Source organism: Chrysemys picta, chromosome 15, assembly GCF_011386835.1.
Source record: "Chrysemys picta bellii isolate R12L10 chromosome 15, ASM1138683v2, whole genome shotgun sequence".
Classification (NCBI taxonomy): Eukaryota; Metazoa; Chordata; order Testudines; family Emydidae; genus Chrysemys; species Chrysemys picta.
Window position 1 is genome coordinate 2362639 of NC_088805.1, and position 26727 is coordinate 2389365.

General features: G+C 48.8%; 1 protein-coding gene across 7 annotated transcripts in view; it reads left to right on the forward strand.

Annotated features, from left to right (window-relative positions):
• AP1B1 (adaptor related protein complex 1 subunit beta 1) overlaps positions 1-26727 on the forward strand; it is a 68088-nt gene that overhangs the window by 26152 nt on the left and 15209 nt on the right. For all 7 annotated transcript variants that reach the window (XM_065568177.1, XM_065568172.1, XM_065568173.1 and 4 more), the window contains 10 exons: positions 1521-1626; positions 5195-5330; positions 6536-6781; positions 10168-10358; positions 11162-11383; positions 14598-14718; positions 15826-15921; positions 20508-20623; positions 23497-23662; positions 25037-25135. In XM_065568177.1, coding sequence (XP_065424249.1) covers positions 1521-1626; positions 5195-5330; positions 6536-6781; positions 10168-10358; positions 11162-11383; positions 14598-14718; positions 15826-15921; positions 20508-20623; positions 23497-23662; positions 25037-25135 — 1499 coding nt within the window. The remainder of the gene's footprint in view (positions 1-1520; positions 1627-5194; positions 5331-6535; positions 6782-10167; positions 10359-11161; positions 11384-14597; positions 14719-15825; positions 15922-20507; positions 20624-23496; positions 23663-25036; positions 25136-26727) is intronic.

Below are 26727 nucleotides of genomic sequence, written 5' to 3' on the forward strand. Positions count from 1 at the left end.
GCATTGAAGCTCAGGGATAACACCTTGGTAGAAAGTCCAGCCTTCTATGGTTGCTGGGATAGGAGAGATTCTGGGATACCCACCACAGTGCTATGTCTACCAGACAGACTCAGGCAGCCAGTTCTGTGACAGGTCAGGCTCAGAAAGTGATCTTAACAACATGATCCCTAGAAACGTTTTATTTATAATGAGAACTTGAATTCTGCAGTAACTGATGGCGTAGTGCTTTCCTCTGCCACCCCTCCTCTGGTCATAGATTCTCTCCACTGGTGAATGGATTTTTCATGCCTTGCCTGGGTTGTAGCCCTCGTGCAGTTAGATTTCGTCTGTTCACCTCAGTTTCCCTTTCTGAATAACTGGGATAATACCTCTTGCACAAAGATGTTGATGCTTAATTCCCTAATTGCTTTGAGATCTTTAGATAGTGGGTGCTAGAGAAACACACGGATTCCTAGACGCCACAGTGAAATTTCAACACCCTTTCAATTCCGTCTGAAAGTGTTGGCAGTTCCCATTTCTGCATACACAAAACAATACTGACCAAAGAGTTCCTATGTGGTGTGTATTTCAATGAGCTGAAGGGGAAGGTCAGTGAAGAGCTACCCATTGGCTATTGCCAAGTTCCCCCTTGCAGATCCTCTTTTTTGTAGAGGAAGCGCCAGGCCTGATTCATAGATTGGCAGGCCAGAAAGGATCATTGGGATCATCTAGTATAACGCAGGCCAGAGAACAGCCCCACAATAATTCCTGGTTAAGCATATATTTAAAAATAAAAATCCAATCTGGATTTTAAAATGGCCAGTGATAGAGAATCCACCACAACCTTTGGTAAATTGTTCCAAGGGTTGATTACCCTCACTGGTAGAAATTTACACCTTGTTTCCAGTCTGAATTTGTCTAGCTTCAACTGTAACAGGTTCCTGTTATATTTCCCCCCTCTACTCCTTCCTCCATTGTGTTGATTTTGCTTCCAGCTAAGTGCCTTACCTTCTGGATCCCACTGACACCGATTCTGAGCTAGCCAGTGGGGAATTGGCAAGTTGTGCTCTCTCTGAGCACACAGATTCTGAGGCAGTCCCAGCCTGGGAGAGCTATCAAGCCCAAACCTTAAACTCTCATCCCATGAGCTGGTTAGTGCATTGTGTTCCCGCTCCAGTGGGCCCGCCTGCTTTCTGCCAAGTCATTGTAAACTCTCCTTGGCCCAGGAGGTGTAGAGTGCCTGATGGGGGAGAGTAGCTTGGCTGTGGCTGTGTTCCCAGTGAGGCTACGACCATTACTGAATGTGGCATCTTGAGATGTTACTCCACTGGCTGGGCTCCCTTGCCAGCCTGGGTCAAAGAGAGCTCTTTGCCTTCATTTAATAGAAACAGGCAAGCAATTGCTTTCAATTCCTGTGGGTAATTAAAATGGAGCATTCATCTAAGCAGCTGACTGTACCTTTCTACCAAAACCTGCTGCTTTCCCCAATCTGTCAGGGCAGGAAATGTTAACTCCTGAATCTCTTTCGCCCTCTTCTCCAGGGGAGATCTTTGAGTTGAAGGCAGAGTTGAACAGCGACAAGAAGGAGAAGAAGAAAGAGGCGGTGAAGAAGGTGATCGCATCCATGACCGTTGGCAAAGATGTCAGGTGCGCTGCCATGCACAGGGCGGAGCCGCTTTTGGGCTGCCATCTATTGCTGTAGGGTTGGGAGTGCCCAAACTGTACCCAGCTGCAGGGATGCACTGGCAGCTTGCCCAGAACCTGATTGCTGCACCTAATGTGTATTAAACAAGTAGATTATAGCAGCCCATGTAAACTACAGGTCCCAACAACACAGCTCCTTGGCTCAAGGCATAATGGGGCCTATGGCTTCTTGAGATCGGCCTCCATGTCCACGACAGAAGGCTCCTTTTGGCTCTGTGGGTGGTCTGCACGTCAGTTACCCATTTGTCTTGTGTGAGAGCTGGGTGAGAGCTTGCCTGTCACTGCAGCCTCTGCGCTGAAAGATGAACATTATATTCAGGTCAAGTAGCCCATCAGTCAGCAAGCTTGACTTGTTTTTAGTAGTAATCTAGCTAAAGGAGGACTGGGCTGGTGTCCAGATTAGCTTATTGGAATTATTGCTGCTTTCTTAAATTTAACCTTAAAAAAAAAAAAAAAAAAAAAAAAAGGGCAAACAAGCCCCTTTTGACAGAGGACAGATCTTTGTTTCATAGATGATGATCTTGTTATGATGAGCCAAGAATAAAATATTAAGCTGAGCTCTTCCATTTTCCTCTCCCTTTTACCCCATCAGGTCGTCGTGGTAAAGAAATACGGCTTCCCTCCCTCCCTCCCTACACAGGCTGTAAACCCAAATGGTGCTGCTGCCCCTTCCTCTTTTAGGAGTGATGACCTTGGTCTCTCGCACATCCATATGCACCTTTTTAAAAGGATGCATTCAAGGTTATGAGAGAGATCAACTTCTAGGTCTAGCTAGTAACAGTACAACCACCTAGCACCCTTCATTGTTAAATCTGTGCTTTACAAAGGTGGCTAAAGCTCTGTTCCCATTTTACAGATGTGACTTGTCCAGTCTTGCACATTCAGTCAGTAGCAGAGCTGTGACTAGAACCCAAGGGTCAGGACACCAGCCAGGGCCCCCAGCACCATTAGTTTACATGGCACTTCCCGGTCTGTGCTATGAAGAGCTCACAAAGTAAAACAAGATAGGCCAGTGCAAGACCCAGGAAGTCAGTCTAGGAGAGTGAGGAGGGTGCATTTGAAGGAGCAGGATGTAAGGATTGGATGGAGGGTTACTGGCCTGGGAGCACAATGGTAAAAAGCACAAAATACAGAAAGGGAGAGAAAGATGTGTCTGTATGAAGTAAAGTGAGGCGCATAGGGAGCAGGTGTCTGTAGCCAGAGTCTGATCCCTACATCTAACCAGAGAGAAGTTTCTCTGAAGGCTGAGATAAGTAATGACTGATTCCTCTGAAGGGAAGCTACCTTCTTGACACACGAGTGCAGAGTATGGTTTCAAGCAGAATCCATCTGAATTCAGGGGAAGGCTGGGAGCCTTAAAGTCTTAGATTCTGGAATTTCATCAAGTGTTAATAGAGATTAAGTCAACTGAAGAAAAATATTTGTGTGAGCACTTTGAAGACCCTTTTGCCGTGCTCGTGAAGGGTTCTACTTCCTCAGAGCTTTGTTGCGGCTCATCAAATGGCTGGGCAGTATCAGGACAATGGTAGCTTCCCAATCCATTCCCATCAGTGGAAAGCATGACAGCGATTTAAGAATGGCTTTTAACACAGTAAATATTTACTGTCTGGCAGATAACAATTCACTCATATATTCTATATGTACGGGTTCCCCCGTAACTGATCCCACCCCACATATTGCACCGTATTACTATTCAGTGGATTTGCTGGGGCATGCATGTTAGCTTAAAACAATGAGAACTGGCCAAGTAGGCCAGCATCTAGGTCCAACAATCTCTGACCTTGACTGTTTTTTTTTTTTTTTTTTTTGAGAGAGTTAGGTGTCTGAGTAGTCTGTTTTTTGTCATCCCCCCCACCCAGATTCACTCCTGAATTGTTCTCGCCTCATTCTGCTTTAGCCTTGGTGGCCTAACCAGCTTTTTTAGATGTAACATCATTGCAAGGGAAGAGTCACTAACAATCAAGTGGATCTGGGCTCTGCTGTTGCAATAGCACAAGCTGAGCTTGTCCCCATTCACCCGGCTCTGATGCTGTCAACAGGCTCTTATGCAGGGCTATTTCTCCATACAACTTATCTTAAATTCTGCAACTCTAGAATATTTTCACTCATTCACTAGGACCAGAGACTTAGACTTCTCTTCTAGCTGCACTCTGTTAGGGGACTGTTACAGCTCTGGAATTCAGTGCTGTCCTTGTGAAGCTGTGTTCCTGATAAGAAGGATGCTATCTCGCTTTTTCTATTCTGTCTTTGATGCAATAAAGTTTCCCTTCAACACTGTGGAAAGATGTGACCACACAATCTTTTTGACTGAGCGTGCTGTCATGTCTGAACAGCCATTGGATGATAACTTGTGGTGCAGTACTTTGTTCAGCACATAGTTTAGCTCTTAAAAGAATTTACACTTCACTATGAAATTGGCTGTGTTGAAGCATGGTTGCTCAACATGGCTGCAGGTGGAGGAAAAGCAAGCCTCCGCCCTTAACCATGGTTCTTTTAAAAACTGTATGTGACATAGTCCACAACCAATGTTCCCTCTAATTTTTGACAGGCCGTGTGTGCAAAACATTTCTTCTGTGCAAATGTTTGTGCGCGTGGTGTTTCGCCGTGTGTGCGGGGTTTAGGATCTGTGTGCACGCGCACAGCTTAGAGGGAACAGTGTCCACAACGCAGCTTTAACCTGGTCAGTCTCATAGTGTAGACTGATTCTAATTGCTGGAGTCACTGATAAATGGTTTTCTGGATCTCTTTTATATAAGAACATCAAACAAGTTTTTAGGGGAAAGAGGATAAAAGAAGGGGAAATGGCTAATGAATATAAAAGTGAGGACAAACTCCCAGAATGAAACAACAAATCCTTTTAGAAGGGAGACTGCCAATGAACAAGTCTCTAAAGGGAATAGCTGCTAAGCAGTTAGCCTGGAGCATAGTAGGGAAAGAACAGAGGTCGAACAAGGGTGTGGCTTTAAATAGAGGACAACATGTGTATTTGATGTCCATTCTCTTCTGTATGTGCTACAGAGCTGTACAGCTGTCTGAAGATGATCTGAGGGAGATTCCAAAAGCCACTAATAGCCAAGGAAACTCTTTATCTTACATAAAATTGATGTAGGTTTCTTTAATTTAGTGAAGGTCTATTAATACTGGATGAGCTTTCAAGGAATTGGAGAACCAACTTTGCAACCAAAATTCTAGGGTAGAGCATTCTGGGGTGAGGAAGACCCCAAGCTTTATGCATTAGGGACTGCTTTATTGAGCTTATTTTAGTGGAGATCCATGAAGAAATCCAGATGTTGGAATGGCTCCTTCAGAGAGCTCAATGGAGTCTCACACTTAGGTACATAAAAGGTTTTGGAAATACTGTGGCAGCTGGGAGGGCCAGAGGAGGTGATATGTGGCTGGACACATGCATGCCTCTGGTTATAGAGGTGAAAGTTGAACATACCCCAGCTAACTCTCTCCTCTCCTGTCTCAGTAGCACTGGGGTAGTTTATGCTGGCACTCTGTCTTTCAGTGCGCTCTTCCCGGATGTGGTGAACTGTATGCAGACCGATAACCTAGAGCTGAAGAAGCTGGTCTACCTGTACCTGATGAATTATGCCAAGAGCCAGCCAGACATGGCCATTATGGCTGTCAACACCTTCGTAAAGGTGAGATGGGAGTGCTGCTTACCATGGCAATGTACACTTGCATCGTGGAGGGCTCAAGCTTGGTTTGCCATGTGTATCCAGAACCTAAGTCATTCAGCAAAAACCCTGACTGAATTTCCACTCCTCCTCCTCTCAATGAGCTTAGTATTGCTCTTCTAGGGGAGGAGGAAACGGGACACCCATCACCAGTCCACCCTTACTTGTGCACCATATTCCTTCAGTCCTGGGCTTCCCTTTTCACCATTCCACCTAAGAACTTAATCCTGACCTGGAAGGATCTCCCTATGAGTGGGAATTCAGTCTCCATGGTCACTGAGTGTCCCCCTCACATCAGTCCTACCCACTGCATTTGATGGGAAAACAGTATGGGGCCTGGGAAGCCTGCAGACTGAATTGCCACTTAACCAGCTCCAAAGAAGTGGGCGCAGGTTGGCTTTCTCAGCCTTACCCCTCTGGTCTTGTGTAAATCACCTGTAATTCCCTGGGGCTTGAGCACTGGATGAAGAAGCTAAACTTGGCCTTTATTTTAGCTCAGAAGAAATACTTCCATGGCAGTTGTACTTCTGTTATCTTCTCATAAACTGAGGAAGTTCTGTCCCCTCCACGAGCCTCCCACGGCTCATGTCTGTCCTGGACCATCAGCAGAGTTCACCAGTAAGGATGGCTGCCGCTGAGAAGGTCTTCATGTTCTCCTGGCTGTAGGCGTCTGCAGCTGCAGAATGAGAATGTGTTGGGAGCAAAGATGCTGCCAAAGCAGAATTTTAAATGCTTTTGGATTTGCTAGTTCCGGTCCGTGCTGGAGGCCAATACCCTTTGCGCAGGGGTGACTTACAGGTGACTTACAGGGTTGCATTTGACGGCTTTTGCAGAAGGAATGTAAGCACTTGGCAGCATTGGCATTCGGTGTAACCTAACAAGTGTCTGCATGAGAGGTGATGATGTCCACCTCCAGAGAGCTGAGCATTAAGGGGTTACTATCTGCACTGTGGCCCGGGCTGTCAAATTCACATTCCTGAAGTCCTAAATCCATATTGAGGCACCTAAATGAGAGACCTGATCTTAGCACTCGATGCATGGCACCACTGGAATTCAGATCACTTTAGTTTTGGTTCCTGAATATGTACTAAGAGCTTCAGCCCCCCAAGCCTGAAAATTGTGGCCCCAAGAAGTGACAGGAATCTAACATCCCTTTTTAACCCCTGTAGGACTGTGAGGATCCCAACCCTCTGATCCGGGCTCTGGCTGTGCGGACAATGGGCTGCATCCGGGTGGATAAGATAACGGAGTATCTCTGTGAGCCCCTGAGGAAGTGTCTGAAGGACGAGGACCCTTACGTGCGTAAGACAGCAGCAGTCTGCGTGGCAAAGCTTCACGACATCAATGCCCAGCTTGTGGAGGACCAAGGTTTCCTGGACACATTGAAGGACCTCATCTCGGATTCCAACCCTATGGTGATTGTTCTTTTCGGCTTTCATTCGCTGCTCTAAGCTGTCTTCAGCCCCTTCCTCTTTTCTCCTCCAGACTGCAATGAACTTGGTCAGTTGCTCTTCCCACTCACTTATCCTCTCCCACTAATCCAAGCATAAACCTCTGCATGGCTCTCTGCATTCATTGCTTCAGCCAGGGGCACCTGGGAATCTTCCAAAACATGAATATGCTGAGATCTCTTCAATGGTCCTTAGAAAATGCCATTGTACAAAGGAGGCTTCTTTGGCCTCAAGACGCTGTGGACTCTCCCTCCTCTTCCCCCCCCTCTCTCCTTGCTTACACTAGAGTATTTAGTGATAGCCTCTCCTGAGAGCTGTGCAGATCTCACTGCTTGCCCTTGTAATCCCCGCCTGGCCTGGCCTCCCTTTCGTTTGCTGTCTCTGCAGTATGCTGTTTGTTAGCAGGTAACCATTCAGCCCTTCAAGGTGCATCCCGGGTGAGGAGGCCCTGCTTGCTAGTTGGGTGTAATCAGAAAGGAGACAGATACTGTAATAGCCATTGACTCCCATGTGGTTAGTGCCTGCCCTGACAGAGGAATGGAGTAGATGATGCAACAAGTCTTCTCCATTGCAAGGTGTTCTGTGCAAATGTCACTCACTCATGGCTGTGCAAAACCAGACAGGCTTAGGAGATGGTGCTTGGAGAGTCATTAAAGCTGTTTTGGGGGACAGGGGTGTGTCACAGAACTCTGCTGATGGGGCAGAAATGGTTCTGATGCCCGTACTGATTTCTGGGTAGTCATTGCCACCAACACAGCCACCTTGACTAAAGCCCAACAGGTGACCAGTGGCCATGAATAGTTGCAGTGCCTGACGGGAGGAGCAATATTGGAACAATCCTGCCTGTGTCTGATGCCTTTTCAATCTCAGAGCAACTGCATGGAGCACTGGCACTAGGCAAGAGATGTGCTTAGTCTTAGGAGCATTCATGTAAAAGCTATGGATATGGCAAAGTCCATCTCCTCCCGCTCTGCCAGCTGGGCGCTTCCTGCCTGTCCGTTTCTTCCTTGTGCCTCAAAGGGCTACACTTTCTTCTTTCCTTAGGTCTTAGCCCTGCTGCTTCCATCTCCACACTCCTCAAGAGAAGCTTGTCTCTTCTGTGGCTCTCCTGGCTAGGTAAAGAGGCGGGGGAGAGCACTTACGTGTGATCTGGTGGCTCTAGCCTCTATTCTTTGCAAGGGTTCAGTTACCATCGAGCTGCCATCCAGGAAATTGGGGTCTTGGGAAATGGAAACTCTGGTGTAATGACTCTGGCATAAAATGGTGGCTGCATTTCACCAGTTCCTTTGTGAGCTCGCTGGCTCTTAGTTCATAAAAGTGCTTTGGGGTTCTGGATACCAGTCAGATTGGCTTAGTGAGCATTGGCTCTGAAACATCTAGGGAATCTGGAGCCAGGATTCGGAATCCTGTCTAGGTCAGTTTAACCATTCATCCTTTGGAAGCTGTGTGGCTGTCTTGACTGAGACCTTTACAATCAAGGGCCTGTCTGCTCTGATTGGGCACCCTTTGCACTTATGGGTAATAATTAGCCTTAACTGGCCAAAATTTCCTTCCCCATCTCTGCTTCAGACCATTTGGCTGCTGCTCTCTAGCCCAGAGGTGGCTGCCTGTATCTAGTTGGTAAGCGTTCTAGGATCCTGCTGAGATGAAAGGTAGGCAGATGTACTACTTACCCAAGATGAAAACCCATCTATTCATGTAACATCCACAAGCTTCCTCTTATGGAGGGGACTTGGCAGCAGCTGGGCCTGCAGCATTATGTCAGAGCTCCCCATCAATGCCAAGGATTTGGGTTCTCTCTTCACGATCAGCCCTTGGCAGCATTTCCAGCTCTGAGTTCTGTGTCCTCCCTCGCTGCTCTGCCAGGATTACTTTGACTGCAGCAATCAGAAGGGCCTAATGGAGGAACAAACCTCCTTGTTCTCTTCAAACCCCTATGCCCTGAAGGGAGCACTACAGCAGAAAGTCAAGAAGCACTTTTGTGTCACTAAAATGCATTGACAAGTCTGTTGGCCTGTAGGTACAAACAATTCCCCCTTTGTTTTTTCTTTCAAGCTTGGATGAGCAGATTAGTTTTTAGCTGATGGCCAAGCCCTGTTCTGGTCTCTAGCACAGCACTGATGCCAAAACCCAATAGTACTGCTAGCCAGCAACTGGGGACTCAGAATTGAGTGAATAACCTTGCAACACGGGTAGGTTTGTAACATCTCTCGCTGTGTTACAGGTTCAGGGGAGACTCATCACATCCCTGATAGCGTGTGGACTTGCCCCTTCCCCTTATCTCCCTCCTCTCCTAAAAGAAAGCCCTGACTTTGGGGCTGGAGAGTATTTCAAACCCTGCTAACCACCATGTCTCCCTCGCCCCTCTCTCTGCTGCCCATCAACTCTTACCACCCACCCAATTAAGCAGCTGCATTGCTGTGCAAACCTCGCAGGCAAGGAGCCAATGGCTTCAAAGGAGATTAATGGTGGTTCTGTGTTTAGGGAGCAAAGGTGTTGTGGTCAGTGTCTGAATAATGAGGGATCCCATCTTCCAAGCTCCAGGGTGAAGGGCTGGGTCTGACTCCAGCTTCACTTCACCAGCACACACTGAATATTTAAAGAGGTTACCATGTAGGCCACAGGACCATGCTAACAGTAATTACATTCCTGTCTCCTGTATCTTTAATTATTTGTGTGAGGGGGTTGGCACTCAGTTGTCGTTTGGAGGCTCTGAGAGGTGCTGTTGGCAAGGATGTATGTCTGTTTTCAGGGAGCTGGGGGGGGGCTTGTAAATCTGGCTCAGGTTCTGTTCCATGCAGTTCTGAGCCCCTTCTTCCTATCCCTAGTTGACTTTCCCCTGTAGCCTAGGTTGGTGGTAGTGTTAAGAAATTGCTTGTGGCTGGTGTGATGGTGAGGCCACTGATAGTCGCAGAGGATCATGTGTCTTAAAGCTTTTTCGTGCAGGGTATTCAAATGTGTCTTGTCCAACGAGCGTTTGGTCCAAGAGCTGTCTGTGGTTCCCTGGCAGTGTGCCGTGTTCTTGGCTGCCTTGTGGGTCGCCCTGTGGCTGGAGTCCCAGCAGCTGTTCCAAGCTCTGCAATTCTTAGTGCCTTTTGCTGAGGTGACCTAAGCGCTTACAGAGGTGGATAAGCCCCCCCCCTGGCTTGCAGAAGGAGGAACTTGGGCACAGAGGTTACCCGCAGTAACACAGGTAGCTCCTGGCAGAAATAGAACCTGGGTTTCCTGACCCCCCAGGTCCCCATCCGCTATCCCCCAGGCAATACTGCCTCCTTGCATGTATGTGACTATGAATGGGAAGGGGTTAGACATGCGAAATGGACGTTAATTGCCTGCCTGTCCTCTCTCAGGTGGTGGCTAATGCGGTAGCAGCCCTTTCGGAAATAGCAGAGTCTCACCCAAGCAGTAACCTGCTGGACCTGAACCCCCAGTCTATTAACAAGCTGCTGACGGCCCTGAATGAATGCACGGAGTGGGGCCAGATCTTCATCCTGGACTGTCTGGCTAACTACATGCCCAAGGATGACCGGGAAGCCCAGAGGTGAGGGGAGGGGCTGTGGCTCCTGCTGTTGGGAGACCCAGAGGTGATTGCGGGGGAGGGTCTGGGGAGCCTTCTGTTGGGAGGCCCGGCGGTGGTGGGAGGAGGGTCTGGGGAGCCCGCTATTAGGTTGCTGTGGTATCTGGACATTAGGGATCTAGAAATCAGGCTGATCGGCCAATGACTTGTAAGCTACATGGGACCTATACACTTCTTTCAGTGACTAGACCATATAGACCACATCCCTCCAGTGCCAGGTCTTCTCCTCTCCTCCCTCTCCCCCCCCTTTCAAGAACCCAAAACATCTTCTTTTTTGGTTTTTATACCCCGGTCAGTGCAAGGAGCAAGTATCACTAGTGTTCTGGGGCATATCCCTTCCTGTTCTTCATCTGAGGATCCACTGTTATGCTGTTCTGGTCTATCAAGGAGACCTTGACTCTGCTTCTTCCTGAGTCTATTTTGGCTACTAGGTCACCTCAAGGTGATGGCTCAGAAGTGGCATGAGATACTTTTCTTTGCCGGCTGAGTTAGTTCACCAGCACTGGCAATGAGGGTTCAAGATTGGGACCCTATCTCTGATCCATTGCTGGGTTTGCCCCTCGAGCAGTCCTGTGAGCCCAGATTACTTTCAGGACAGTGGAGTATGAAAGAAATGGTTGAAAGCAGTCCCTAGTGTGAACCAAATATTGGCACAGGCTTGTAACCTTGGTGGTACTAGCAATATTTGCCTTAAGGGTTAAAACTTTTCTATCCAGTTGCTTTGTATTTGCCTTTCTTGTTCTCCCTTCTCCCCACACCTCTCCCAGCATCTGTGAACGGGTGACGCCCCGGCTGTCCCATGCCAACTCTGCCGTGGTCCTATCAGCAGTGAAAGTGCTGATGAAGTTCATGGAGATGCTGTCGAAGGACCTGGATTATTATGGCACCCTGCTGAAGAAATTGGCTCCTCCTCTGGTCACACTGCTCTCGGCAGAGCCTGAGCTGCAGTATGTGGCTCTCCGCAACATCAACCTCATCGTGCAGAAGAGGTGAGATGCCACCATCTAATGCTGATGGGTAGGGAGGCCTGGCTGGCTTCAGGCAAACCCCTCTCCCTGCTCAGACCTTACCCACCCAGGAATCTAATGCCATGAATACAAGCTACTTTGGAAGCTACACAGCAGAACCTAATGTATGTGGACCAGCCACTGTTGAGATAGTTGAGTTACAGATGTACAGCTTGAGCTTTCAGAACCCCTCGTGATGAGAATCGTTGGCATGGGCTTGCTTTAAATCCCAATAGGATCTTCCCTCAACAGTGTTGGAATCCCAGAGCTTCTGTGACTCAAGAAATGAAATGGACTAGAAACCAAGGGCTTGTCTGCACTGCCATCACAGGATGCCATTGCAGCTCACGGGGGCGTAGCCAAGCTCTGACTGAGTTATTTCAGGGCCTGGAGCAGGGAAGCCACTAAAGCACACGCTGTCATGGCTTCACTGCGCTGATACTTGAACTAGCTAGATCAAAGCTAGGTCTAAACAAGCTCTAATGACCCCCTGTGATTGCAGTGTAGATGTATCTTTAGAGACAAGCGTCAAGCTCCAAGTGAAGTGTGCACTATTGGTTGCCTTCTCACACTTTACGCTGTACATGATACAACTGTAAAATTCTTTGTTTCAGTTATCAAATGTGTCTAATGACTGTGGAAAAAATCATTTTTGTAAAAAGAACAGGAGTCCTTGTGGCACCTTAGAGACTAACAAATGTATTTGAGCCTAAGCTTTCGTGGGCTACAGCCCACTTCTTCGGATGCACAGAATGGAACATATATTAAGGAGATATATAGACACACATACAGAGAGCATGAACAGGTGGGAGTTGTCTTACCAACTCTGAGAGGCCAATTAATTAAGAGGGAAAAAAAACTATTCTCACACTTCTTATCAAACCGTCTGTACTGGGCTATCTTGATTATCACTTCAAAAGTTTTTTTTCTCTGAGGGAGAGTCCAGATCAGATCTTTACACTTCTCTCCTTGCCATTATTGCATGTTGAAATTAGAAGCTTTTCCTGCAAGTGGAGAGCAAATAGAACTGAGAAAGGTAGGTCAGCTAATAGGTAGCTAAACTAAAAGCCAGTCCCATTCTCAGTTTGGAGAGGACTGATGGTCTAGTGGTTAGGGTACCAGGCTAGCACTCCGGAGACCTGGCTTCAAGTTCCGTGGCAAGTCAGCCTCTGTGCCTGGATTCCCCCTCTGTGCAATAGAGTTAATAGCACGTCTCCACCTCAGGGGTGCGGATAAATACTCTAAGGCCTTGTCTGCCTTTTGCTGACAAAACAAGTGGAGGGTGTACACACTACAATGCTACTTTTTGCAGCAAAACTCTCCTGTTTTGCCAACAAAATAAAACCACTTCAGTGAGAGGCATAGAGCTTTTGGCAGCAAAGTTAGAGAGAACGCATCAATGTAGATGCTGCGTCGCTGTAACTGGCCTCCCCCAGTATCCCACAGTACTCACTGTGACCATTCTGTTCACTGTTCTGAACTCTGCTGCCCTGCAGGCATGCAACCCTCGCCTTTCAAAGGTCCAGAAGCTTTGACGTTCCTCAGCATGGAGAATTCATATGCTGAGCATGTGGCTCCCAGCAGCAAAACAGGAAAGGCTCTCCTGCCTGGACTACGTTGGTCTGTGGGCTGAGGAGGATGTGGGAGAACTGGGAGGGAATCACAGAACCATTAATGTGGAATCCGGCTCTCCCCAGCACTAGGAACAAAGCAGCAGGCAGAGCAGGGTGCTGCTGCTCAGGGGTGAGGAGGGAGAGACTGAGCAAGTCAAGCCAGGGAAGGAGGCAGGGACTGATATGGGGGTGGGTGTCCCCCTCCCCCTGCCTCAGGATTGGTTGTTTCCGGCTGCTGTCTGGACTTAAGGACAGCATGCTGACACACTCGCTCTCCCCCAACACACATGTACTCTCTCTCTCTACCCCCACATACTTACACACGCTCCCTGTCACACACTCTTTCCCCACCACACACGGCAGTTGAAAAGCAGCTGGCAAGGCAATTTAGTAGGACGCCCATGGAATGATGGGATTTAGAAATCTGCATCATGTGATGCTATACCTGCCCCATAAGGCATTGCAAACCCTTCCCAAAGCATCCTGCAACCAGTTGCACAGTGGGATAGCTACCCAGAGTGCACTGCTCTGTGTCCATGTAAGAGCTGCTAGTGTGGATGTGCTTTGCTGACACAAGGAGTATAGTGTGTACATGCAACAGCGGTTTAATTAAAGCGGTTGCTGTATGTTGGCCTAACTTTTGTTGACAAAACTCTAATGTAGACAAGGCCTAAAGATTGAGCTCCGATGCTATGGTAATAGTGGCCATACAAGTCCCCAAGAGTTTTATATCTTCAGCCCTTTCCTGTTGCCTTGTGCAAGCCCCAGAAGCAGTTGCTACTGCAGAAATAACCCTGTTGTCCTCAAGAAAAGTGTGTTGGGGAAGGAGAGGAGGGAATTGTACTAATTATCTCCAAACTTGTAGCTGATTTTTTCCCCCCAATTGCGATACTCTTCCCAGCCCTGCTCAGTACTGTTCTTTATTGCGGTAGAGCCTAGTGGCCAGCTAGATTGGACTCTCCCTGTGGTGGGTGCTGTGCTACTCGAGGCTTTATTGTGCAGCCATCTGTGGTTAAGATCCTCTGTCACAAGGTCTTGGTCAATTCTTCAGCCCTCTCTACACTCCAGCATGTGACCAATGCTTCTAGCCAACTCAAAAAGGAATCGGTTTTATGTTTCAGGATATCAGATGATTGCAGAGGTCAGGGCATATTTCTCTTTCTGCCTCCCTCCCACATGTACAGCATTGTACAACGCAGCTAGCTTCATTAGAAGGGAGAAGGGGTCACTTACCTCAAAAGATTCAGGTCCTGCCACTGCCAGAAGCAGGATATTGGGTCTGAAAGATGAATGACCTGATCTAGCAAATCCCATGTACCCGTTCAAGCTGGGTGTGCTGCTTCAGACTTGGAAAGTTGAGGGAATGGTGATGAGGAGCAGCATACGGCTAACACAGAGTCACTCCCCATTCACCTCACCATGAGGTTCTGGAAGTAGTTATGTGACACAGGTGCATGTCGGACATCCTCAACGCATGGGGGGAGGGGGGAATCAGCGCTGGATTTTAAAATGGCTCTTTGCTGGTTCGCATGATAAAATGTAGAGTTCAAATGTCATTTAACACTGCCTGTCTCCCTCTCCAGGCCTGAAATCCTGAAGCATGAGATGAAAGTGTTTTTTGTGAAGTACAATGACCCCATCTACGTTAAACTGGAGAAACTGGACATCATGATCCGCCTGGCTTCCCAGGCCAACATTGCTCAGGTCAGCCCTCTTCCCCAGGGGATCCAGCCCCTTGTGCCTGCTGGATGGGGCAGGCTGTGGGAAGGTTGTTCCCCACTGTCACCCTTTGGTTTGGTGTAACAATCTGCAAGTACCTGAAAGGTGTTAATTGTGACTAGAAGACCTGTTCTGGCCAGTGAAATGGGGGAAGGGGATGATGATTGGGTGAAATTAAACCGAGGAGTTGACAACATTACTAGTGGGGGTGGGAATTTCATAATGGTGAGCTCTGTTAGGGTCTGGACCTAAGCCCACTGAAGCCAATGGAACAACTCCCCTTCTGAGTGCAGCCTTTGGCTCCAGGCCTTAGACTGGGGACTCGTCTCCCAAGGGCAGTGATAGAAGCCCCAGGACTGGCGATATTTAAACTGGCCTGGACTAAGGGCAGAACCCTGTCTTGGCCCTGAGGAGGGCTGGACTGGCCTTCTGGTAAAAGTCCCTTTTTCCAGCACCAGTTTCAGGAGTGGGGGCTGAATTTTCTAGCATTGCTGCCTTCCAGCATTCTCTACAGACTGGTGCCTGCTGAGAGAGCTAAGCAAGTTCTAGAAGGATCCAGCATCCCAGATCCCCGTCTCACTTCACCTCCCATACCAGCATCAGCACTGTACCTTCACTGTTACAGTGGGAGAGGTGGAAATTTCTGCTTTACACCTGTGCCCTGCCTATGCACATGCACACGTCAGTAGCATGTGCTTCCTTACCTCAGTTTCTCTCCATTGCCTAAGAGTAGCACTGCAAGCTTCCTTGCTTTCAGCCAGCATTAAACACTGAAGGGGAGCCTTGTCAAGCAGCCATATCTGGTTAGCATTCTGCGAGGGTTTTACTTCACCTCCGCTCTTAAATATGGTGGCTAATGAGATACTAACGGTGTGTAGCTCTTCAGAACGTTGGCAAACTGTGTCTCTATGGAGCCAGCAGACCACGATGCTGTCAAGAATGTCTTGTCAGCCTGAGTCTGTGGATGTTTAGGAGCCCATTATCACATCCCTTTTGAGGGATCCTGGCCCCCTACTGCCAAAGGGCCGGGGCATCTGCTCCAGTGACTCCTTCCTGGCAGGACAGGGCTCACCTTTTTGCCCTCTCTGGCAGGTGCTTGCTGAACTGAAGGAGTATGCGACAGAAGTGGATGTGGACTTTGTGAGGAAGGCAGTCCGAGCCATTGGCCGCTGTGCCATCAAGGTTGAGGTGAGTGGCAGGATGCATTGGCCAGCATGACAAGGAGAAGCCGCTTTTTGCGGGGGGGAAAAGCTGGGGCTCTGGTTAGTTTAACAAGAAATTCAAGCCTGAGCTGCTTAACAAACCAAAGCTACACCAGCTGGGAGAGAAGGGAAGGGTGATCTTCATACATGGTTCCTCTAGATGTGCCCTCACGCATCAGCTGTTCCTCATGTGCTGTGTTTAGTTGTTAACCGCAAGAGACCAGATTCAGAAGTAGGGTGCAGAAAGGTGTAACTTCACAGTTGGATTGAATTAATCGTCCCATGACTCATACATCCCCTCTTCCTCTCTCCTCCATTCAAAGTGCTAAGCACTTACAGGCTCAAGGAACAAGAACTAGAAAAATCTCTGCTTTTGCTTTCAGTGCTGAAGCAAGCTCGAGAATGATGGGACTGCAGTTGTTCTGAGATCTATTTCCATCAGTACTTCTAGAGAGCGGCATGGAATTTATTTAATCCATCCACTCGTTGGTCTCAATTGTTAAGGCTTCTGCTCTAGTACTGCTGTATCCTTGGGCCTTTTGCCCCTGTGCTAAAGTGGCTATTGCTTGCGACAGACTGGACAGGGAAATAGATATTTATTAAGGTTACCATATTTTAGTTTTAAAAAAGGACACTCCACGGGGCCCCGGGCCCGCCCCAACTCCGTCCCGCCCCCAGCCCCGCCACAACTCTGCCCCCTCCCCTGAACGCTCCGCCCCTTGCTCCTTCCCCTCCTCTGCTTCCCGCGAATCAAATGTTCGCGGGAAGCCTGAAACAGGGAGGCAGCTGGGGTTGGGGCTGGGGCGGGGTGCGGCGCGGCCCAGTCCCGGCCCCCCTGGCCGAGCGGCTCCCTCTGGCGGCCGGCCAGCCCAGGCCAAGAGGCTCTGGCCCCGGCGTCTCCTGCCCGGCTTGGCTCAGGCCCCGGCCGAGCGGCCCGCGGCCGAGCACCGGCCCCAGCCGAGCACCGCCGGGCCCTCCCTCCCTATTTTCCCAGACATGTCCGGCTTTTGGGGATTTCCTCCCGGACGGGGATTTGAGGCCCAAAAAGCCAGACATGTCCGAGGAAAATCCCCATGGCTTTGTGTTGTCTCCAAGCCACCTATTTATAGACAAATTCAGGATGAATTGGATTTGACAGATGTTAAATTGTGTATTAATGCCAAATACTCTAAAGCAAATTAGAGAAATAGCTTGGTGATAGCAACCCAGCCGTTGGAAATAAACTGTTAAACAAGGCATAACTGGAGCTAATTTGGCCTTTCCTCACTCAAATCCACTGTGGGTGTGTGAATCTGAGTGAGAACCTAGTTAGCCCTGTTTGGAGCTCTCTGTACACAAACCCATCATTGTGCAGAGGAAAGATCCTCTTCTCAGCTGGGCTTCTTACCATGTGCAATATTTGGCTCTGCTGTTGAACTTTCCCTTTGCGGTTGACTTATCACCGTGATCTCAGATGAACAATGTTAATAAAATTATAGACTCCCAGCCTCTGCCTTTAACATAGACGTCTGGCAGGCTTCAGAGTCTTCCATCACCATTGTGGTAGTCAGGACAGGAAGCCTCTGCTGGCACAGAAACATGAGAAATGAACAGGCTACGTCATTTATTAGTAAGTGCTGCATATAGGCAACATGTCATGTGGCTCGAGCTTAAATTTTGTGTTAAAAGTGAGCTGAAGAAAAGATTAATATTCTTTCCCCATAGATAGGGCAACTGTTAAAGTGAGTTTGCCTGCTAGTGATCAGGACATGCTCTGCTTGTTTGTGTCATTAGCATAGTGCTCTACCTAATGTGACTGGAGTGGCTGCCATAGCAAGGCCCTACACTTGTAGGCATGTATCTGTCGTGTGATAACTTTGGAACACTGTATCTGATCAATTTCCTGAAATTTTGGATTTTTAACAGAACAGGGACTTAGAGGGGTGGGTATGGACTTAGTGATGAGAGGGTGGGGAGCAAGGATCTGCAAGAAAATGGCGGCAGGGAGTCTGGGAAGTTGTGATGGACTTCCCCGGCGTGCAACCTGGAATTGGGGTAATGCTGAGCCTTCTGTCTCACCAGACTGGGCCCCTTACTCACTGTGATACTATGCCAAGTTGCAGACCTCTCCTGGTCCTGCACTCTCACAAGCATTTACACAGGCAGGGGCACACCCAGCTACAGTCACATGAATGCCTTTGCCAGTCACACAACAATAGAGAGGCTTCAGCCCCCAGCCTATGACCCCAGAGCTGTACTGTCTTGCCCTGACCAGAGTAAGTTTATTACCCAGTCTGCCCCCCCCCCCCCCCCCCCCCCCCCCCCCCTCAGCACTGCACAATGCACCAGCTCCTGTTACTGGGCAGATTTCCTTTTGCACTTCAAACAACCACTATTTTAGGTAAAAAGTATAAAACAGATTTATTAACTACAGGAAGATTTTAAGTGGTTATAAGTAATAGCGTACAGCTCAAAGTTGGTTACCTAAGAAATAAACAAAATAACAATCCAAGTTCTATAGACTAGACAGTATTTGAATCAAGCAGTGTCTCACCCTGATGGTACGGGAGGTTACCGATCTTTCACACGCAGGCTGGGATTCCTTCTTTTCTGCCTGGGACCACCTTCCCCAGCTCAGTTTTTGTTCCTTAGGTGCTTCCAGGTGTTGAGTTGTAGGGGCAGTGAAGCCCAGTGGTTGTCACTTCCCCCTTTTATAGCTTCTTCCATGTGGAGGGAACTCCTTTGTTCCAAGCAAAATCCCCAACACAGTTAGTGGAAAAGTACAGGCACAAGATGGAGTCCAGTATCACATGCCCTTGTATGCTTCGATTAGTCATAGCAGCCATTACTCATATACCCACTGAAGCTGCTCTGGTTAGGCCTCAGCTGGAGTATTGTGTCCAGTTCTGGGCACCGCATTTTAAAAAAAGATGTGGAGAAATTGGAAAGGGTCCAGAGAAGAGCAACAATAATGATTAAAGGTCTTGAAAACATGACCTATGAAGGAAGGCTGAAAGAATTGGGTTTGTTTAGTTTGGAAAAGAGAAGACTGAGAGGGGACATGATAGCAGTTTTCAGGTATTTAAAAGGGTGTCATAAGGAGGAGGGAGAAAACTTGTTCACCTTAGCCCCTAAGGATAGAACCAGAAGCAATGGGTTTAAACTGCAGCAAGGGAGGTCTAGGTTGGACATTAGGAAAAAGTTCCTAACTGTCAGGGTGGTTAAACACTGGAATAAATTGCCTAGGGAGGTTGTGGAATCTCCATCTCTGGAGATATTTAAGAGTAGGTTAGATAAATGTCTATCAGGGATGGTCTAGACAGTATTTGGTCCTGCCATGTGGGCAGGGGACTGGACTCGATGACCTCTCGAGGTCCCTTCCAATCCTAGAATCTATGAATCTATGAATCTAAGTGTCCACAGGAAAGCCCATCAGATGAGGATAAGCTTTCCCCATGGCCTCAGGGGATCTGGAACAATATTTATAGTTGTTCGTTTCGTTGATCGAAGGGGCCGTAGTGTTTATAGTGAGGGTGCTGAGAGCTATTGAACCAAACTGTAAACCCTTTATATAATGGAAACCACTTCAAGCCAGGGGGTGTGGCAGCACCCCAACACCCTTAATTCCAGCATCTATGCATGGCCCATTGTTTTTGTTGATAGGCCGTTATCTTGAATAGTTCATTTACAATGTGCTGACTAGACTAGATGTAAACTAACTTGTGGGAGTTATCCAGGAGCAAGCACATTTGAAATACAGATGCATAGTCAATATTCATGACTCCAGATACAAAAGTGATATGTGCATACAAATGGGATAATCCTATTCAGCAAACCATAACTTTTCCATTGATGCCTCACATGACCTATTTTGTACAAGATGCATCACAATTCGATCACAATCGCATCATAATTATATCATGATGGCAACTATGGGAGCACTGAGTATCCCAGAAGTATGGGGAGGGAAGCAGAGACCTGGAGTGAGGAAGAAATGAAGACTGGGTGGGAGGGGGAAACCTGGAAGGATGAGGAGAAATGCAGGGAAAGCAGAGATCCTGGCATGGGAGGGACAGTGCTGACCCCTGGTATGGGTGTAGGGGAGAAATGAGGGCACACGGAATCCCTGTCAAGGGGGAGAATGGGCGGCAATGGTATGGGGGAAAAGGGTAATTAAGAGAGCCCACAGTCTCTGGCATGGGGGGGGAGGAGGAAATGGGGAGCATAAGAGCCCCTGGCAGTAGGGAGCATGGTGGGGGGAGTTGCAGGGAGTTTCTGCAAGAGAGGGGGATGGGAGGGTGACCCCCACTGAGCTTGTGGAGGGGATGGAGGTTACAGGGAGCTCCTGGTATGTGCAAAGAGCTCCGCTGAAACAAGCTGTGAGGTGTGCATCCCTCTAGTGTGTACAGGAGCTGTCCGAGGGGATTCAGGTGCCTCTGCTTTCCGTGCCCAGAAACGCTGCCTTGCTGCTGGTACCACTCTCACTCCATCTCTGGGGATACACCAAATGCAGTGGGACTCCCGGGGGGGGCTGTCAGTTCTCTCTGTTCTCCTCGGCTGCTGACTGACCATGTTCCTCTCTTCTCTGAACAGCAATCAGCAGAGCGCTGCGTCAGCACGCTGCTCGACCTCATCCAGACCAAAGTCAACTATGTGGTGCAAGAAGCCATTGTGGTCATTAAGGACATCTTCCGCAAGTACCCCAACAAGTATGTGAGCACCACCTGCTGACCACTCCCCGAGTGCTGCTCCAGTGAGCCTGAGCAAATGCTCACTGGGCCAGGCTTGCTGGAGTGCTTTGCTGCTGCTCTTACAGCTCAGGCTAGCAAGCCTTTCAACGGCTTGGTATAAGGGAGGGCCTGTTCTGGGGGAATCTTTTTGCACCTGCCCCATTTTTTTAAGACCCCATTTAGGAAAGTAGCTAAGCGCATGCTCAAGTTCCCCTGACTTCCATGTGACTTAAGCACGTGCTTATTTCCTTTGTGAAATTGGAGCCAATGCAAACCCCTCATGGGCCAGCCATACAGTTATTCCCAGTTGCTCCCTGTGACATGAGGGAGGACACATGAAGTCTGGGTTTTGCAACACACTTAAGACATGGATGGCTGTCAGTTATCTCTGAGGCTGACCGTCTTTGTGACTGAATCCCTGGCTGGAGGTGGACTGTGCATGAAGTGGGGGTGGCGTCTTTTGTGAGTATAAAGTTGGGGTACAGGAAAGCCAGCCACGGCTCTGAGCCTCAAGACCCAAAGGTGGGATGGAGCCCCAGAAGAAAGATCAGATAACCAGGCAAGAAGTTTGAAGTGATTTTGGGGTTCATGCATTAGCATATTCAACTGGCTCTAACCTCTCTCCTCATGACTCAGTTTCTCTGATCTGTGACCACATCCTTATACATGAGAGAACAGTAGGGCTGAATGAGACAGGAGTCTCAAATGAGCAGCATTTTTAGTGAAGGGCCCTGATGTGTGTGGAGGGGGAGCTGGGCTCCTTGTTGCATTATAACGTGCTGAAGTCCTCTTCCCTCTTGTGTCTCAGCATAGCAGGGAGGGGGGTAATTCAGACCTCATCTATAGTGAATCAGGGACTGTCACAAACAGGAAATAATGGCATCTCTGGCAGTAATTGTCAGCTAAAGGCTGCTGTGACGGGTTGGACCCCCATTCCGGGATGCCACCTGATGTGCTGGGGTCCCACTGAGCCCGCCTATCCTACCAGCCTGGGTTCCCCTTACTCTGTGCTGCTGTGACAGGCTCTCAAGCCCCTTCCAGCACATACACAGGGAGGGACACACCCAGCTGTAGAATCACACACAGTCTGCAATCAGCTCTGCGTGGGAGGACTCAGTTTGGGGGAATACTGGCTACAAATAATAATTTCTCACCCTAAATGTTGTTTCAAGCAGGTTGCAGAGTTTCTTGAAGGTAAACTGCACCGCTTGCAGCTTAAATCTCCAGGGATTCCTTTTACAGGCTGACTTTTCTCACCTGGGCTCAGCCCCTGCCTCCACCAGCTTAGTTCCTTTGTTTCTTCAGGTGTTTTCAGCAGTCTTCCTTCTTGGGTGGGGAGGCAGTGGAGAAGAGCCCTGATTAACTCGCTCCCCAACCTTAAATATGATTTGCATATGGCAGGAATCCTTTGTTTCCCATCCTGTGGAAAAATACTAGCAATTTAAGAGATCCTGTGTCAGGTGACATGATCACATGACCCTGCAGTGTCAAAGCAGTATCCCAGGAAACTTCTCAGGAAGGAGGGAGATTAGTCACTTCAAAGCCCTATGGTCCATCCAGGCTGTTTGCAAACTGTCTAGTAGGCATTCCCCAGGTGAAAACACAGTTGTAATGATTACTTAGTCAATATTTCTAATTTCAGATACAGAAATGATACATGCATACAAATTAGATAATCACATTCAGTAAATCAGAACCTTTCCAATGATACCTGACCCATCTTCCATAAAACAGATCTTAGTTATGCCATATTCATATCATAACAATATTTCTATGAAGAGTATGGGGTGTAATGTCACAGCTGCCACTGAGCTGGAGAAGATAGCAGAGGATGACCAGGATGAGTAGCTTATGACTTAACTCTCTAGAGAGGCTAGAGGATCCAGGCCTATACCCTCTGAAAAAGCGACGACGTAGCTGAAGTAGACCCAGCCCTAGTATGCGTGGCAGACTTGCACTATACAAATATCTGATTTTGTCAAAGGCAAAAGCCCTGGGCACCGACTGCTGCTAACAAAGGGTCTGTCTCTAGATGCTATCTCTGAACAGAGCACTGCAGAGGCTCCCCAAAGGCAGCGGTAGGAGCCAGCAGCTGGAGAAGCGTTTGGAGGAGAGAAGTGCACGTGCTGGAGCCTTTGGGATCTCCTGGCTTTTGTTTGACTGTACCGTTGCCAAGTACAGTCAAACAAAGGGAGGCAAGGGGAGCTGAGCTAAGCGAGCCTCCCTTCTGATGGGCTAACGTGAGTCCTGCAAAGGGCTTCCTGTATTCTTTGGTTTCAGTTGACCTAAAGCAAAAATGTTGCTTTCTCAATATCTGACTCTCCTCACAACCTCTCCTGTTCACACTCCAGCCACCCCCTTTTCCATGGTCTCAATCCTCCCTTCCTTTCTTTTTCAGTCACTCACCAGTAGCTTCAAGGATCTAAACCTAGCAGCAAGGGCCTGTAGTAACTCTCCTCTTTCCCCGCTGGCCATGACACAATGGAACAGACCTGACTGAACCTAGCGGGAAGACTCAGACTGCTCTGAGAGGCTGTGTGTAGATGCAGGGTGTGTTAGTCCCACTAAAAGGAATGATCTTAACTCTTGTCAAGATAGGCTCATGCTCTGGGGCATTCATTCACTGTAGCTCAGACTTCCAGTAATCTCATCTCTACCGGAAAACAGCCCTGAACTTGAGAGTAGCCTTTCAGGGGGCGGGGAGTGTGACACCTCACTACTTACCACCTTACCTTTGTGCACAACATGCCAGTTCATGCACTGCAAAGAAACTCTCCTGGGGGGAGGCCAGGGGTGGTAGGATTTGTCTGGTTCCCCATGAGCTGCTTAACTCTGTGTCTGCTGCCGTGAAGGTACGAGAGCGTGATTGCCACCCTGTGTGAGAATCTGGACTCTCTTGACGAGCCTGAGGCCCGGGCTGCCATGATTTGGATTGTGGGAGAATACGCGGAGCGAATTGACAACGCGGATGAGCTGCTGGAGAGCTTTCTGGAGGGCTTCCATGATGAGAGCACCCAGGTGATGGGATGGAGCTGGCAAGTCAGATGGACAGGGCTGGGGGAAGGATGGATCACAGAACTGGTTCTCTCTAGTCACTGCTTAACCTTTACAAAGAGACCTGGCTCTTGAGCTATCCTTTCCCCAAAGATCTGTGCCCCTAAGCTGAGGTTTGCAGGGCCAGCATGGGGGAAGCCGCTCGTGCTGTTCCTGTTCTCTGGATGAACTGAGGACTCTGGTCTGCAGAGCTATCCCTAAGACTGTGTAGTGTTTGTTATCCATTAACTTGTAAACTGCCTCCAGAGTTCTGAGAGTGGTCCCAGTGTGAATGTCTGTGCTGCTCATTTACAGGAGACTTAGCCAGGAAGCAAAGATGTATTTGTAGCTTGTATGCTGTGCTGGGCGGTTGTGCTGAGCTGAGCAGTGTAATTACTTCTTCATTTCCCTAAACACTTTCACCCCATGGGATGTTCTTGAGAGCATGACTTCTGCACCTTGTCCCCAGGCGATGGGATCTCAGACAGTTCTCAGATCAGGACATGCCCACAACCACTTCTGCTGTAGTAAACTAAGGTCAAGGCAAAACAATTGAAACACTGGGTGTAGCTCTAGATTCTGCCTCTAGCCTGGAGGAGGCAGGGAGTGAGCTTGTGAGGCTGCCCTAACCCTAGGATTGTTTGGGGATTAATACAATGAACTGGGCCTGGGAGATGTAGAGTCTATTCCTGCCTCTGCCACTGACATCCGGTGTGACCTTGGGCAAATCACTTAGTCCCCCTGTGTCTGTTTCCCATCTGTAAAATGGGGGCAATACTTCCCCGCAACACTCTGGAAGGGGAGGATAAGCCTATTCACGTTTATAAAATGCTGTGATACTGACATGGGGAAGGGGCCTGGAGAAAAGTCTATAAATAAACATAAAATATCCATATAAACTGTATGTACCATAACATTTCAGATCAAGGGGAAGAGGGAAATTGACCATCCTCATGTGGGTGTGACTCGTAAATTCTTTTTTAAAGCCAGGAGAGACGGTTCAGCTCATCTAGCCTGACCTCCTGCATACACTGGCTCTAGAATTTCACCCCAGTTGTTCTCCCATTGAACCTAATAACCTGTCATTGAACCCTCTGAGACTGTGGGCCGTAGCAGGTCTGAACAGGAGTGAGTGGTTTAAGGAGGCTGCTTATCTGGCCTGCGATGGTCTTGTTGGTCTGTTGGCTGATGACTGTTTAAAGCATCCCCCACTTCTAGTTATTCACCCTGGGTTAGAGTTTTCAACCGGTGCAGGCTTGTATCCATGCACGATGGGAGGTGCATGTACTTGACATTCAGATGTGCCCACGCGCCCCTGGTCTGCCTGCTTCCTAACTCTCTCCTGCCTGCACGGTGCAGGTCCAGCTGCAGCTGCTGACCGCCATTGTGAAGCTCTTCCTAAAGAAGCCCACTGAGACCCAGGAGCTGGTGCAGCAGGTGCTGAGCCTGGCTACTCAGGTGTGTAACAAGCTCTCGCCCATGAGAAAGGGGTGGTTTGCCCGCCATCTCTAAAGCTAGCAGTGCTTTCAGACTAGCATTTATGGACAGTGTGGGGCTTGCTGTGTCAGAATGGGGAACGTCCTGGGCTGTCCCATTACAGAATGAACAGGGTCAAATAGTGGGAGAACTAGACAGAGGGACTCCCCAGCCATTTAGCTTTGCTCCAGAATCAGATGATGATGGTACAGATTATTCTAGAGAGCAGGTCTGCTGACAGGTCTCTGGACTCTTGAGAGTAATGGAACAGCCATACGACTACCGCACAGCTACATTTGATCAAACATTGTTCTGTTGCCAACATAGTGGGAGAACTCTGGGCTGCCAATTAGAATCTGTGAAGTCCTACTTCCCAGGGCTGCCTGGACTATAAAATCCCTCCAGCAGTAAGTCTTGGCCTTTGGTGGGGGGTGGATGATTGGACTGTACTGAAGAACCTCTGGGTATGGCTGCAAGGTAGCAGTAATGACTTTACGTGGGGTGGTGCTACCACCTTGCACCTTAATTGTTGATTTTACCCTCTGAGGACCCCTCTTCCGTTCTACACCCCACAAAGAAAACATCAGTCCCTTATTTTCTCATTGAGTTGAGCCTCTTGGTGTCGGCTCTGACGCTGTAAACCCCTTGCTCAGACTGCCCCAATAGGAGCTTTACACTCGATGACATTCTGAGCGCCAGAGGCTAGAGCATTGTTCTGAATGCTGGCAGGGCTACTGGAGGAGAGCTAGTGAGAGCAGCAGACATTTGCCTTTTCACCTCGTTGAGACTATTCAGTTTCCAGAGGATGAAGTGCTCCTTCCAGCAGGAGAGGCAGAGCCAGGGCTTGTCCTTCACGGTGAATCAGTGGAATTAAAGGGAAGACTGGTGTGATAACTGCTATGAAATGTTCAGCAACTACCCAGGGACAGCAGTGGAGTGCACTGACTCCCAGAGGGGGATGTTCACTCAGTCCCTCGCCGCATGCTTGCCAGTGTTAGACTGTCACTGTGTGCTTGGACCCCACTGTGCTGGGTGTTCTACAGTCTGATTGTTGCCTTTAGGTGCTACTGCAATAGAAATGTTTAAATATGGATCCATGTTTAGGGCCCTACCAAATTCAGGGTCCATTTTGGTCAATTTCACAGTCATGATTTTAAAAACCATAAATGTCATGATTTCAGCTATTTACATCTGAAATTTCACAGTGTTGTAGTTGAAGGGGTCCTGACCCAAAAAGGAGTGTGTGTGTGTGTGTGTGGAGGGGGGGGGGGGGGTTGCTGTACTGCTACCCTTACTTCTGTGCTGCTGCTGGCGGCGGTGCTGCCTTCAAAGCTGGGCAGCTGGAGAGCGGCGGCTGCTGGCCGGGAGCCCAGCTCTGAAGGCAGAGCCATCGCCAGCAGCAGCGCAGGAGTAAGGCTGGCCTGGTATGGTATTGCCACCCTTAATTCTGCACTGCTGCCTGCACAGCTGGGCCTTCAGCCAGCAGCTGCCACTCTCAGGCCGCCCAGCTCTGATGGCAGCAATGCAGAAGTAAGGGTGGCAATACCCCCCCCCCCCCAAAAATAACCTTGTGA